Consider the following 15,344-nt stretch of genomic DNA (forward strand, 5'->3'; position numbering starts at 1 on the left):
TCTGCACACTCGCTTGAGGTCAAACAATGTGATGAATACAAGGCTTAACAGAAACAAGTTTCTTAAGTGTCTGAGTAACTCTTAAAATTTAATTACCATTTTTAATTGTTTGCATTTACAGCTGAAAAAGTATCTAAACATTCAACAGAACCTAAATTTAGAAACACAAAATGTCACATTCAAGCCAGGATTCAGCTTGATATATATGATGTTTCTCTCTGTGTGTTTCTCGCACGCCATCTGCCCGACCTCCTGCAAATGCAAGTCGTCGGTGCAATTAGGAGCTGAGGAAGCTGTGCAGCAGACGGACCAGGAGGTGTGCTTCAGGACTTGCTCAAGCATTCTCCAAAGCCAGCACAGAGCTGATCAATAATTATGGAATACAAGAGATCAGATACATATAAAGGTCCCTAACCTTAGGTATCTTAACTCTAAGTGAATCCTGTTTCAAGCGTTTATGCTCTAATAAGATAATTAACAAACTACTAACAGAAGTGACAGATAACATGAATTTAAGTCACACAGCCAGTTTCTCAATTTTTCCTCAGCACCAATACTCACATATTTTAACAACAATATTACAGTTGTATACATAAAGCACTGCATTTACATAAATTATGACAGAAGCTCAAAGAAACAAAGACTATTTTCACTTATGTACTTGGGCACTTTATGAATCAAAATTTTAAGGCCTAACCAAGCATAAATTGGAAAAATCAATCCACAGTATATTTTGCAACAGTTGAGCTCTCCTTGTGTTATACAAGCATTCTGTTCTTCCTGCTTCAGATACAACACAGTTTTTTACACCTACATGAAAAGTTTAATTGTAGAGTCACTGTATCTTCAGTTCATGATGCCATTCCCAGAACAACAGTATTTTCAATCACTATTTCATGTCATAAGACAGGGATTTGTATGCAGCAGCTCTAGTCTACTTAGTTAAGAAGAAAAATGTCTTTTTCCTTTACAGCTAAACATACATTTTAATACATAAATAAGCAAGAAAAAAAATAGTTTTGAACTTTTGTACCACCGAGCTCAAAAGCTATTTCACCACAAAGTGCAAGCATAGCGGAAAAATAACTTTCAAATGAGGAATGAAGGCAACTAATAAAGCTTGACAGACAATTAATGTTTCATGAAACACATAAGCAGATCCACGTCCAAAGAGTCTAACAGAAATGGAGCATCCCTATCCCAGATTTTTAAATACAGTTTGTGGAAACTTTAGGAACTGGGGGGCAAACACAGAAACAAAATCTCAAAATATCAGACTGTATTGGAGAAAAAGTACAAGAACAGAAGATTTTTCTTAAACCTTTGATATCTAGCCTGCATTTTGCTTTCATGAGTGGCCAACAGCATATGCTTAAGTAAATGCAGATTATAAAAGCAGGGCAAGAATGCTGCAATAGTTCCCTCCTACCAGCATTTAGCCATCTGTGGCTTATACTCTTCCTGCACAGAGACTGTTCCTGCAGGTTTGACAACCCTTGTTAAATTTTCATTTAATCACTTTTCAAACAATTTTAACTTTTGGGATGAATATAATTACAAGCTGCTGGAAAGAGCATTTTTTTGCTTTACCTAAATAAGTTGGGTTCTTTACAGGGTCTCTGGATCTGCATTATGAGAAATTACAATCAATTATTCTCTCTTCATGTCTATACCACTTGCAATTTTACAAACTTCCTTTATATGCATCTTTCTCGGTTTTCCCCTCCAGGGAGCAAGAAGCATAGTCTGCTTGGTCACCTCTGAAAAATATTCCATCCTTGCTGACTTCCAATGCATCATTTTTAAGACCACAGTCTCTCAGTAGCAGCAGAGAGCAAAACTGCACATGGAACACATGATATCTTCATAAAGTGGTGTAACAGTTCAATATTTTCTCTATTGTTTTCATATTTGTCTTTTTGACAAAGGAATCAATATTCTGACTGAATCATTCACAGTAATTCAAATGCCACACACCCCGCCAGCACAGATCAAAGTCTGTAAGAGCCCATGCTTGCGCAATTCAGACCAGTTTCCTCCTGCACTCATAGGGGTCAGCCTGCCTTCAGCAACACTCCACTAGAGCCATGTCATGTGGTCAGTACAGCACAGTGTTGGCTTTAGCAGGTTATTTGCATTCTGTTAAGTATTTTATTTTGTCAACCTTTGTCACCTCACCATCCACCACAAACCACCACAAACCTCTAGAGAACTGAAATACCTCTCTGCAGGAAAAGCAGCACATGTAATCCTTGACAGCTCCATACCTTCAGAAACCCTGGGTGAGCAACCTGGTTGAGGTTTACAGTAAAACTGGCTTACCCTACACTTGCCTATACACACATCAACTCTGTCTTGCAGATTTGGGATGGCAAGTTTGCCCTCTGCAAAGTTTGCACCGATTCTGCCTCACCACAGTACACACACCCATTCTGTTCTCAATCAGCTTCATTCTTTGCTACAATTCAGACTTGGGAGGCTGAAGTTCTCAAGATTTCTTCATCCCTTGGCACTTTTTTTTTAAAGAAAAAAACTCCCAAACACTGACTCTAGTCTCCCATTCCTTTACTGTCAACTGAGCATATTCCCCAAATACTTTTGTGATACTATTATCATTTACACGCACAGATATGGGTGTGTTTTCTTCACTATTTGTTCATATCGGCTTTATCACAAACTTTTCACGAGCTTTTACCGATACCTGATATACACTAACTGTTAACAAAACACATGACAAAAATCAGCTCTAAGCATTTTGGTCCTTTTGAGACTATGTTTGAGCATATAATGATCAGAATGCTATTACAGAGAATGCTCTCAGTTCTTTAATTGCTGCATCTTAAACCGATTCCTGGGTACTTCCCAAGAAGGACTCAAGACCTGTTCAATACATCTTAAATGAATGTTTCTTGTCAATGCAGTTGAATTTATTTACCTACCATGACTAAGCTTTCTATCAAGTAGAGCAAATTAAACATTCATACCTACATAGTTAATGCTATGTAATTAAGACTTTTCCACAAATTATTCCTCTCATTCCTGGCCTGTTAAGACAGTATCCACATTTTAAAACTATTGTTACTTTCTCAGTTGACCATTTTTAAAGACTTCTGGCATTCATATACTAGCAAGCATTTCTTTTTGACATAGTTACCTATTGATGAAACTATCTCTTGACACTTCTCTGTTATTTTCTACTGTGGTCTATTTGCCCATTTTGCCCATTTGCTTGGTTGGTGACAACCAAAGACTAAAATAAATGTTTTAGTAATGCTTTGTATTTATTCTGGCAAGGACAGGCTGCTGCTGCAGAACAAGACTGGCATTATGTTTTTCAGTCTTGTTTCTGGATCATTTGGCAGTATGAACAAAAGCTACATGTCCCCTTTTCACACAGCCCACCTCTTCAGTAATACTTTGTCATGTAAGAGGATCCTTCACACGTTCCTGTTTTTTCCTTTAAAAATTATTTTTCAGGAGTAAGCACACATGCACAGCAGTGATGATGCATCCTTATTCCATATATTTTTAAAGTATAACCACAAACTACTATTACATACAAGCTTCACAGTTTACTCAGGGTAAGAAAAGTAATTACATCTCTGGTGTGCCCTCCACAAACACAAGCATACAACATATTAAATAGGTGCAGTATACACACAGAACAGACTTATGGAATAAAAGAAATCCTGGCATATGGTTACTCTAAGCCAGCCAAGTGAGCATATTTATCTCAAAGCAGGTATTTATTTTAGCTGCTAGAATACTTTTTAATAAAATCCAGAGTTAAAACTGGTCAAACTATGGGTAGTAACCCTCCCCACATCCTGCAAAAAGCATGAACATTTATGCTTTTTGATCATCCTCCTTCTGAAAGGGACAAGCACTTGCTATAACATTTTCAACATCTATGAGGAGGTTTCATTTCCCTTTCTGTCAAGCAATCAGAACTCTGATTTCTCAAAGACAAGATACAACCAAGGACAGTAAGACCTTGTGCGGTATTAAGTTCTAAGAACAGCAAGAATCAATTTAAGAGATCCATTTGTAATATGGGGGGAAATCTACACTTTATTTTTAACCTCCATCCCTGCTATAGATATGAGTACTTTTTTTTTTTTTCCAGTTTGTAAACGGGTAGTTTAAAAGACAATTTAAAAGTTGGAAATTACTAAGTTTTATTTCAGACTTAAATACAGGACACTTTTAAATCCATAATACCTTGAGAAATGGCAAAAAAACCCCTCCCAACATACTCCCATTAAGCAGCCTGCTCAATACAGTAACTTCAAAAGCAACAAAACACATGACACTGCAAGACTCTTACCCATTTCATTCGCTAAAACTTTAAAGGTCACATGTAAGTCTATACATGAATTATACTAATGGTAGCCTTCTAATTAAAAGAGCATTAAGCCAACTTCCCTCCTGCTGTAGCTCTGAATTGTAAGACAATCATTATCTTTTCCAGCTACAAGAAGACAGGCAGATTACAATTTAAGGCATGTCCATAAAATTCATCAAGTTCTATCTGACAGTGGAAACAAACAAACAAAAAGGATAACGAAGAAGTACGGACTTAAGTTTATTTTCATATCTATGGTATGCCCCTCAAAAAGGTCACAACCATATCAAATTCATAATTTTCACCCACATAGAAGTTTGTATTTGTAATGGAAAGCTCAAACTTTAAATCTGAAGTCTTGATGTGAGATGTTTCAAATGAACCTTTCAAGGTGATCGCTAAAGTTCTGATTTCTCCATTAAATTCTGATTTAGGAAGCAGCTCAGACTAAGATTCTTGAAAGAACAAAAGAAATAAGACTATGAGTACTGAAGGACTTTGAAACCTCCACTGTGGCTGCTTTCAGTACAGCACATATGCATTAGATTATTAATACAATGAAACCTTAATTTTCCATGTTCTTTTATTTACATCTATGAAATTTTTTGAGAAAAGTTTAGACAACATAAATTAAGACAACTACTCATATGACAACTCTTCTTTTTTTTCTCATATGCCAATAAGACAAGTGGAAGGCTACTTAAAAAGATCACCACTACACAGTATTGTTAGCTCCACCCATGCTGCAAACTGTGCTACTAAGAAGTGCTTCTTTTACCACTGCTTACCAAAGTGTGAAGAATTTAAGGCATTCAGTTCCATATTTACTGGATCCACTGCTCATAACAAACTACAGCAAAAAAACGTATTTGCATTGACTACACAAATTGTTCTATTTAACAATATAATTTCTATTTAACGGTAATTACTTAATACTTTCTACTGCGCTGAGATTGTGCCTCTCCTACTTGTTTTTTAAGAGCATTTTAGGACACCTGGTTAAATAAAAGCTGTTATAAACAGTCAGTCAAAGAACCTGTCACCTGCCTCAGGTTCATCACTAAAAGCCCAAACAGCAACCAGGCAGACAGCAGCTTCTGCTTTCATGTGATAAGGCAATGAACAAGGAGAGAATGGTCCAAGTACTGCTTTTCCTTCAATGTAAAAGACCATTAATAATTCCAATGCAAATTTGGTTTCGAGCAAGACTCAGGGATGGAGGTCAAACTTCGCTTCTCTTGTCTTCTTTCCTGCACATAAGATACAAATCTGAAGCTTCTCCAAACATTGCTGACCACCACAATCTGTTTTCCCCACAGTTTTAGGTACAATTTTAAAGAAGAAAACTAGTTCTCTTTACAGCAAAATTTCTAGGCATTCAAGATCTATTTATATGCCTAATTATGCACACATAATCACACAAAATAAAGTGTCATGTCTTAAATTGCAAGTGGAAAACATCTAAGTGTCTCATTTCACTGCAGGTGAGGAAAATTTTAATCATACTTCTCAGACACTTAGACAGTCTTTACTCAGTGTTTCAAACTTTCATGCAAATGCAGCAGCTGTCCTATTCCAACAATTTTACTTAAGGTTATAAAGCTCTGTTTCCATTTCAAAATAATGAAACCAGAGCTTAATTTATTCCTATCCACGTCCCCATACACCACACAGGATCCAGTACAGCATTCTTGCAAACATCAGTCATTAGCCAAACGAAGCAAGCCAAGACTGCATTTTCCAGCTTTCCTGAGTTGCAGAAAAAAACCCAGTGATTTTATGCCAGCTGCTCAGTCCATGCAACAGTAACACCCAGACCTTTATATACCCTGTTAGCACCTGCAAGGTCACTTGCCAGGCACGCAGAGGTGTTCAGTTTTAATGCAACAGAACCATACTTTTGAAAAAAAAATATTTTCATATGAAAGAGCACTCCTGTTAGTTTATGCTTACAACCTGCATCAAAAGTACACTGTTTTGTGCAAATATCTGTGTTAATTTTTAGCACATTACTAAAATTAAAACATGATGGGAAGCTACCAAAGAAATCACACCAGTGGCACACTACTTATTTTCAATTTACAGATTTGAAACTCTGAGAGCGTACCTCATACTACTCAAGTAGATAGCTTAGTCCCGTAGTATAAAATGCTATTTAACATCTTCAGCAAACCTCCATATTTTTATCTCAAAGTCTAAAAATATCTCCTCCCTAGTATCTCTCAAACTGCAAAGCTGCACAGTGCAATGCTGAAGCATCCTGGTCATTCAAACATTTCTAACAACTAACTGCAAGGCAAACTGACACGCAGGAGTCACACACGTACTTCAAAATTAAAAAAAAAAAAAGGGGGGGGGGCAGTAAAACACTCCTGTATCCAACACTGGCTAGAATCTCCTGACATGAAATATTTACAAACCTAATTACATTTTTATTTCTAAATGAAAAGAAGGAATAACATTACAAAACCTGCTAAGATTATTAGAACAGCAAGTGCTAAAGACAGAACGTGCAGAATTTATTTTATTAATGGATCATCTTTTTGAAACCTATTTCCCTTTGTGTTTGAGTAGACAGAAAAGAGAGCTTGAATAAACCCATTTATCTCAAGGGTATTTTCACTTATCTTTAAAATATAATTTTTCTGACATAAGAAAAACATGAAATGAAGAAGACTGAAGAGCACAGGAGAGCAGACATGACCCATTTGAATAAAAACAAGTATTAAATAGCATAACATCAATAACTGTGCAATCTGGTACCACATGAGTATACGTGATAGACAGGAATGGGGGGAGAGGGAAAAAATCAAACATTCTGAACTAAAATCATTTCAAAGGAGAAAAAAAAATGTCCAGACCAATCATGATCTAAATGTCTTGTTAAAAGACACTCTTGGTTTTGGAAATAATTGAGTTCTGCTATTAAAGTATGCATACAGTTCTAAAATAAAAAGCTCAGATAAAAGACAAAAAACCCCACCCATGCATGACAAAACAGCTATAAGCTGTATTAGGTGGAGTTAGGATAACCTCCACAGTCCCTATCCAAGCTTCCACGTTGCTCTTGACTACAGCATCCTAGTAAGAGCTCAGCTTCCTCAAAACTTCAAGTTCTTTTAAGAGCTCCTGCTTCCCAACTGCAATCTCATCACCTACCAATACATCAACACTAAAAATAAAATTTAAAACTTCAAAATAAAGAAAAACAGCAAACACCACCAAGTCCAGAAACTCCTGAAGGAAACCATGCAAAATCTCCAACATCAAGAAGAATGCCTAAAAGCTAAGACCAAGGGTAGACTGGAAAGAAGCAACATGGAAAAAAGAGGGAGAGGGAAAAAACTAAACCCAAACAACCAAAAAACCCATACCAAATTTGTGAATATTTATCAATTCAAATGAAATTTTATCAAGTCTTTTTTTACCAGTTTGGCAATTTTTACTTTTACTCATCACATAAAATTAAGAACTGAAGAATGCAGGATTTACAGAAGACTAAAATGTGGTGAAAAACTTAACACTGTAGAGGACTTGCCTTTTTTTTTTAATCCTTCTCAATACCTTGCTGAATGTCAATTTTATTCTCACTCATATCATGTATCAGTCACTTCACTACTTTGCCTGGGATCAAAGTTAGGCCAATACACTAGTAATTACCTAGGTCATTTCTATTCATTCTTGTAACAATGCTGGCACAGTAGCAGATGTCTTGCAGTCCTCTGGAATTGTCTTAGCGTCCTAAGATTGATTAGAAATCAATAAGAGAATTGTGCCATCTATTCAAACTCTCAGGTCTTCACAGGCCTATTTTTAGCATCTCTTTACATCTATGCTCAAAATGGAGAGTATCATATAACAAGTATCATCTACACCTTACTCCTCAAAACAGATTTTTATTTTAACACTCCTCTGCATGCCATTAAGGTATCTATAAAATATATAGGCTAGGTTTGGGGTTTTATTTTCTTAATTTTAGATTCTGACATGCATAGAAACACCAACTGCCACCTGATCAATTATCCTTGTACAATACTGTCTTTCTATAAAGTCCCCTAGAAGCATTTCATGTTTTCCCTGATTGATTGGAGACTTTTCGTATGTACATTTGTGATTTTTCTTAAAGGTCTGGTTTGCCTAAGAGTAACCTAGAGTTTCTTCTACTATTTACTTATGGAAATGAACTACAGGTGAACTGTAAGCTACGCACAGAATACTTGGTCTGTATGCACCCGACTAAACACAGCTATAACACATTATTTTTGTCTTTCAGACACACACAACAGAGTTCTGCCTTCTTTAACAGATACAAACTATCAAACTTCTTACTCATCTCTGTTTCCTTGGTACCTTCTCTCCTTTTTTGAAATCTGCAGAGTTGTGTTTCCCAAGTCCCTTCAGCCTATGATGCTCTACTGCCAGTAGCTGCCTTTTCCAGACCAAAGTATTTTCTGCCTGCAAACCACCAATTTACATGTCACACAGGAAAGCTTTCTGTCTGGATGCAGAAAACATAAAACTCCTTTTCCCTGCCCACTCAATTCACCAATTTAGGGCTGGCTGTCGCAGAATTGAATGAGGGTCATGTATAAATTTGCTGGTCTCACTTCCCGGCTCCTAGGTGCGTTTATTTAAAGTGCAAACCAATCAGCAACCTGATAAAAGTATCAACACCAATAAAAAACCCAAACTGACAGCTGGGTGCCCCCCAAAAAAGACAAGCCTTCCTCATCTAGGTCTTTTTGAGTCTGTGATTTCAGCTAGGAGGTTTGCCAAGAACAGGGAAGAGAGACTGACTTCGAATACCCACTGGCTGAAGCTCCGTCTCTATGAGCACCCATGTGACGATCCTTCCTGAAAACTACACAAGTGAACATATTTAACAAGGTATCAAAATACTATCTCAACACCAAATTGTTCTCTGAAGGATTCCAGAAGAGGTCTGGAATGTACATCTGATGTCAACAGTCAAGCTAATTTTTTTTTTTCAACTGTATGTGAAGAAGATGCACAAGAATAGACACTGTTGTCATCCTGAATGAATGACACAGTGGTTAACTGGAGATAAGAACTAGGGGAAGAAATTAAAAGATGAAAATTAAAGCAGTAATACACTGGAAGTGTCCAGAAAGAAAAATCAGCTAGAACAAAACCTCACAAAACAGCAAAGATAGTTCTTAGAAGAAATAAATGCATTCTGGTCACAAGGCAAGAACTTCTCATTTTAAGCTTCAACATTCCAATTAGGGCTCTAAAATATGCAGCAGAACAGAGGTATTTAAAAGCTGTCCTATGTCCCAAAGATATGTTGAAGTCTTTCAAAATTAAATTTTAAAGGATAGTGAAAATCAATGTTAAAATTCAAAATATCAAAGGCTTTAACAGAGCACATATTTCAGGATGAAGTCGAAGTTATACCTAAAAGAAATACCAATTTTTCTTTCCAAGACAAAAACCAAGTATTTGATATTCATTATCCATTAATTTTTCCAACCCAGATACAATCCACCTTGTTTTCTATAAATGCGTTCTTACACGCACCCTGCCAACCATGTCCTTTCTCAGAAAAGCTCATCAGCATTGCCATTCTGCATAGCCAAGATCTGACTGTATTTTAAACAATAAAAATTCCCATAAACACATAAACAGCACCTTACACAACAAATGCAAAAGTCAACCTGGAAAGCAGTTTATGGGGCCACCCAAACTTACTGTCACCAAGCCAAGTTTTAAATCTTTGCAAAAGTAGATGAGACTGAAAGTTAAACCCTGCTAGTTAAACCCAAGCTTAGCAAAGCAAGCAAGAGGAGGGAATGGCAGTTTCAACTTTTAGGAGTTTGTTTTTGTTTTTTTTAAATATTCATCTTGGGTTTTACTAGCAAGTGTCCATTTATCTTCCTTGCTTACTTAAAGATAAGTGTTTCAGAAGAACAATTACACACAGAAAATAAATTTTCTATGGACAATAGTGACATCTGTTGTGAAATACATGCCCTTAGCACGTGCAGACAACAGACAATGTCACAGATCTCTTTGTATTCAGCAAAGACATCAAAAATTCTGACCTCTGGATTCTAAAAAAGAACAACTAGTACTCATGAAAGATGGAAGGCAGCCTACCAAGAGGAGCACTATCCAAATTAAAAACAGAAATTTAGCTAATCTTCAACTTCTCCAATAAAATTTATTTCAGTGCAGTAACATGATAATGGTCTTCAAAATGCATTTTTAACTGTCCATGATAGTTTAGGAAGGTATTTTACAATGCACCCAGCATTTCCAACACATATGTACACTTCAGCACTGACTGTTAACTGAACTTACTCTAATATACATGATCATATGTATATGTGAAGGACACAAGACTATGAAACTATAATCTAGTAAAGGGTAAAAAGAGAGACAGAAACATGTATGCAGGTGAGACTTTCCCAGGTCATTTACAAATCTGTGAAGGTAAGGATGTAGATGAACCTTCCCAACCCTGGGTAAGTTCTACTCCAAATGCTACCTGTTTCCAGAAAACCTGAGATTCAGTGCTTAATTATATCCTGCTGCCTCATCATCCTACACATGCACGTAATGGCAGCACAAACTGAATGGATTGTTACTTTCACATGAGACCTACATCATCCAGCAGCTTCCTTGCATGACAGACTAAAATAACCCAAGGAGCACTAAAGAACCTTTTAAAACTAAGTTCCAGGCCCCTTCAGTTGGTAGTTTCAGAACTCCAAGCACCACTTGCACACTTTTCTTTGAAGCACGTACTAGTACACACCCACATCATATTACATTACTTGCAGTCTGGAGTTTTATAGAAGAGTTGCTTGACTCCAAATTTGTAGTTGAATTAGCAGCTTTTATACCAGCAGGGAATTATGGTTTGCCTAGCTTGGTCCTATGAAACCACCTTTCCAGGCAGGCAAATCCACAGTCCACATTCTGACACAAAGCACTAGCAAGTTTTGTTCAGTCTACTGAAGACTTTATGTTCAGATGAGGATCTTTTGCCCCCCAAGACCTTTCATGGATTATGCAAACACAGTGTGTTTACAGTAAAGTTTCCTAGACTGTAATATGACTGAAACCCAATACAGAAACAGCAGTGGAGGTAACTCACTGGAAAGCAGCTTCTGAATCTAATCCTTCTGACAGCTTGCTGCCTAATGCTTTCTGCAAGCGGACAATTTTAAGGATAAACTCATTCCTTACACAGATTAAGAGTTGTTGCTATGCAAATAAACAATATGAAGTTCTAAATTAGCTCTATTACATTAGGTGACTAAAGAAATGCTATGTTTTCTACACAGAGAGAATATCTTTCAGAAAGTACAATGTTACATGAAAAAAAACACATTAGACTCAACTGTTCTGTATTAATCCAGACACAACCTGGTGAATCATCAAACACAGGATACTACAAGTATCAGGCTTAATTTCATCCCTATTAAAAAGCTGAACAGCATCTATAATTCAGATTGCAATACTTGATTCATATTTTGCTTCCTTATCTTCTAAGAGACCACAAAAATGGTCATACTAGAAGGATCTCATCTTAACACCTGCTCAGAGGTCAGCCTGTCACAGTAACATGCACCAGGAATGTTGCAGGCTTTTTTCCTAAGAATTTGCAAACCAAAAATAAATGATGTATAATCGGAATTAAGTGCAACAGCACAGATTTATAAAAAAATACACGGAGATTAAAAATTACAAAAGGATGTTATTAAAGACTCTTTAAATAAAAGATTCTTAAAATTAAAGATTCTTAAACACAGTATAAAAAGCAGAGCTGAAATTTGTTTGCCTGTTGTACAGGAATACCATCTTTCTGGTCAGCACTTGCTTGTTTTTCAAATATTTCAATAGCATCTTATACAGACAATGTAAATAGTGGATTTAGGGGAGGAAAAAAATCAAAAAATGAAATAAAAAAAGCCTGGATTAGTAAAAACTCCTAGTTAGAATATCTGAAATACTAATAATAAGCAACATTTTACTACAGTCATGCAACTGTGAAAAAAAAAAAGACTTTAATGGTTGAGTTTCGTATTAATCAGACAATTTCAGTGAAGACCAATCAACTAAATATTCAGACTGAAAAAAAAGGTGTTGATTTGAAGATGTGTAAATCCTGTCATGATTTTTAAAAGCTACCTTTGTATTTAATAACCACTAAAAAAAAATCCAAAAAAACCGTAAAGTCAGACTTTGCCAGAGTTAACAATAAATTGAATTTAATTCTAAATTACTATTTTATTAATGTTTTATCACTAATGTTGTTGCTATCCAAAATAAAGCAATTTCTTAGGAATAAAAAGTCTGTACTCCTTGCTTAAGGTGGCAAAGAAGCATCCAGTTGAAGAGGAGTCTCCCAACAGATGAGGAGCTTGATGGACAGAGCACAACACATGCATCCTACTTCCAAAACTATGAAATGCTATGAAAATTTCAGCTCAGCTTTCACAACCAGTTGCCCCACATGTGAAATAAGGATGATAACTACTTTTCTCTGAAAAGCTTTTTATAGCTAGACATAAGCACTTCTCTACTCAAGACATACATATTGCCACTTCTGAATTAGGCATCTGACACAAAACCAGACAATGGACCACACTACATTTACAATCATCAACTACATTTTGTTGTGCCACAACTGGAAAAATTTTATTTCAGTAGGACTCTGTTAATTAAGACCACGTCTGATATTTTTCAAGTTCATGAAGCCCTCCTATATACTTAGGTGATACACACAATCTTGTATTTCTTCTTTTCTGCTTCAATTGATTTTAAATCCACATTGTATTGTTTTCCCACTAAGGCCCCAATCACACAATCAGATCCACAGGAAAAGGTTTCAGTGAAGCTGTAGGATAGAAATCACTGGGATGTGTGGCTTGGAGGGATCTCAGTTTACAAGACATGAGATGTAGGCTGTACAGTCTAGAGGGCTTGTTTTATAATCTGTGTAAAACGCAGGAGCCATGCTTGGAGGGATCTGAATGATACTCAAGACAGATCAAGCTACTGAAATAAAGTACAGCAGAAACACAAGATTAATATCAATGTCTAATTCTACGGATGACATGCAGGCTGGATATAAATTCAGTTTAACAATAAAAACCCAAATGTTTCTCTGTTGTACTTCTAACTTGAATGCACAGTCTAATGCCAGTGGAAGGGCCAAAGGGTTACCAGTTTTATCCCATCTGCATAAATCATAACACTATTGTTAACCATTCTAGTGACAAGTCAAAAATGTAAGACATAAACTCTTTCTCATCAATTTTAATTTTTAAGAAATAAATAGTCGAACTACGATTATTTCTACCCCTCCAGCTGTCAGGGTCTTTCACAGACAAAGAAAACATGATGATTGTTCTTTTTTGGCTATTTTTTTTAAAGTACTAAAAAAGACAAAATAGAATGAAAAAAAAAACCAGCATGAAATTACTTATATTAATTTTTCAAACAAGTGACTTTCAGCTTCATGTTATCTCTTGAAACAAATCCATTTAAATGAATATTATTCCTGTACAAAGTCAAGATAATTATCTCCAAATTCAGAAACAATTACATCAGAAAGGGAGAGATATAATCCATTTATGTATTATTTAAATAAAACAGGTCTTTCTCCAGAAGTCTTTCAGTAAATATGTCAATGTTTTGCCACACAGGTTCAAGCCCTGCCTGTAATCATGTCTGAACTGTGAAGCCCAAGCTGTGCTTTTACACTGCCTGTTATTGGATGTGTACATGTGCTTTGTACTATCCAGCACTGGTACTTCCCTCACGCTCCCTGACGAGATGGTGCTGACACAGCTGAACTAAAAACCAAACACACCTCCTTCGGCCCGAAGCAGGCAAACGTTCCCACTTCTTTGGAACCCAACAACATGGGGGGCTGGACTTAATCTCCAGGAGTCCCAACCCTAACAATTGTGTGATCTTCAGTGGCCGCTCCAGCTCTGACATGCACTAAGGAAGCCCCCTTCCCCATCAGCTATTTCTGCACCAGGAACGCTCTCCCTGACACATCTCCCGGACCATCCCCTCTCTAGCTTTCCTTCCGGCTCCGAAGGGACACCAGCTCCAGACGTGGCTTGGTGTCATTGTCTCTGCTCTCCGCCACCCCCGCTTCCTCACCCGTCCCTCCTCCCTCACCGCTGCCTGTCACCTGCTCCCTCCCCGCCGGCCGTCTGCTTCCAGGTCAGCTCTGCTCAGCTCAGCTCCGTCTCTGCCTATTCATCCTGCGAGCGGGGAGGAGGAGAAGGAGGAGGAGGACCCGCCGGGCGCCGCAGCGCCCTCGCCGCCGCTGTCAGCGCGGGGCCGCTCCCGGCGATGCTCGCCCGCAGCCCACGGTACACACACACCGCTTCTGGGGCTCTGCAGCACGACCCAGACCTGTGCCACGGCTCAGCCCGCAGCCTCACCTTCCCCGACCCTTCCCCGCCGGGCAGCCCCTCTCCCTCGTCCCCCCAGAGGATCCATAGCCCCCCGCAAGGCAAACACGCACAGGCAAAGCGGGCCCCGGAGCGCACCCCGACCTCTGGCCGCCCCTTCCCTCCCGCCCGGGCTGCGCCTCACCTAAGGCCACTTCGCAGGCTTTGCGCAGCTGGGAGTGATGCGCCTTCTTCACCTCCTTGTCGGCCAGGATCTTCTCCAGGGCCCGGGTCAGAAACATGTTTTTCGTCTTCTTCCCTTCATACATGGGCGCGATCGAGCCGTGAGAAGAGGAGGCGGAGGAGGAGGGTGGGGTGAGGAAGAGAGAGCAGGGCACCGGCCGCTCCCGCCGGGAGCGCTGCCAGGGGCCGCGGCGGGCGCGGGGGAAGGGCTCCCTCGGAGGGCGTCCCGACACCCGCTCGGCGGCTCCCCCGGGGGGAGGCTGGGGTGGGCCCGGGCAGCGCCGACAGCCAACCCCCGCGGCTGAGGGAGGACGAAGCCTTCTCCTCCCTTCTCCTCCCCCGCCCCTGCTGCGTGTGTGCGCGGACGGCGC

The 15,344-nt window shown here is 38.6% G+C and overlaps 1 protein-coding gene across 1 annotated transcript in view; it reads right to left on the bottom strand.

Annotated features, from left to right (window-relative positions):
* Positions 1 to 15,059, bottom strand: part of LOC114067774 (brefeldin A-inhibited guanine nucleotide-exchange protein 1-like) — a gene marked incomplete at its 3' end in the record, with an annotated part of 60,349 nt that extends 45,290 nt beyond the window's left edge. Inside the window, exon 1 of the mRNA XM_027903434.1 lies at positions 14,936 to 15,059. Within this exon, the coding sequence (XP_027759235.1) occupies positions 14,936 to 15,059 (124 nt within the window). The remainder of the gene's footprint in view (positions 1 to 14,935) is intronic.
* Positions 15,060 to 15,344: the final 285 nt, after the last annotated feature.

The sequence above is a fragment of the Empidonax traillii genome, unplaced genomic scaffold (genome assembly GCF_003031625.1).
Source record: "Empidonax traillii isolate 1590-97213 ecotype Southwest subspecies unplaced genomic scaffold, ASM303162v1 scaffold959:size240107, whole genome shotgun sequence".
In the NCBI taxonomy this organism is placed as follows: Eukaryota; Metazoa; Chordata; class Aves; order Passeriformes; family Tyrannidae; genus Empidonax; species Empidonax traillii.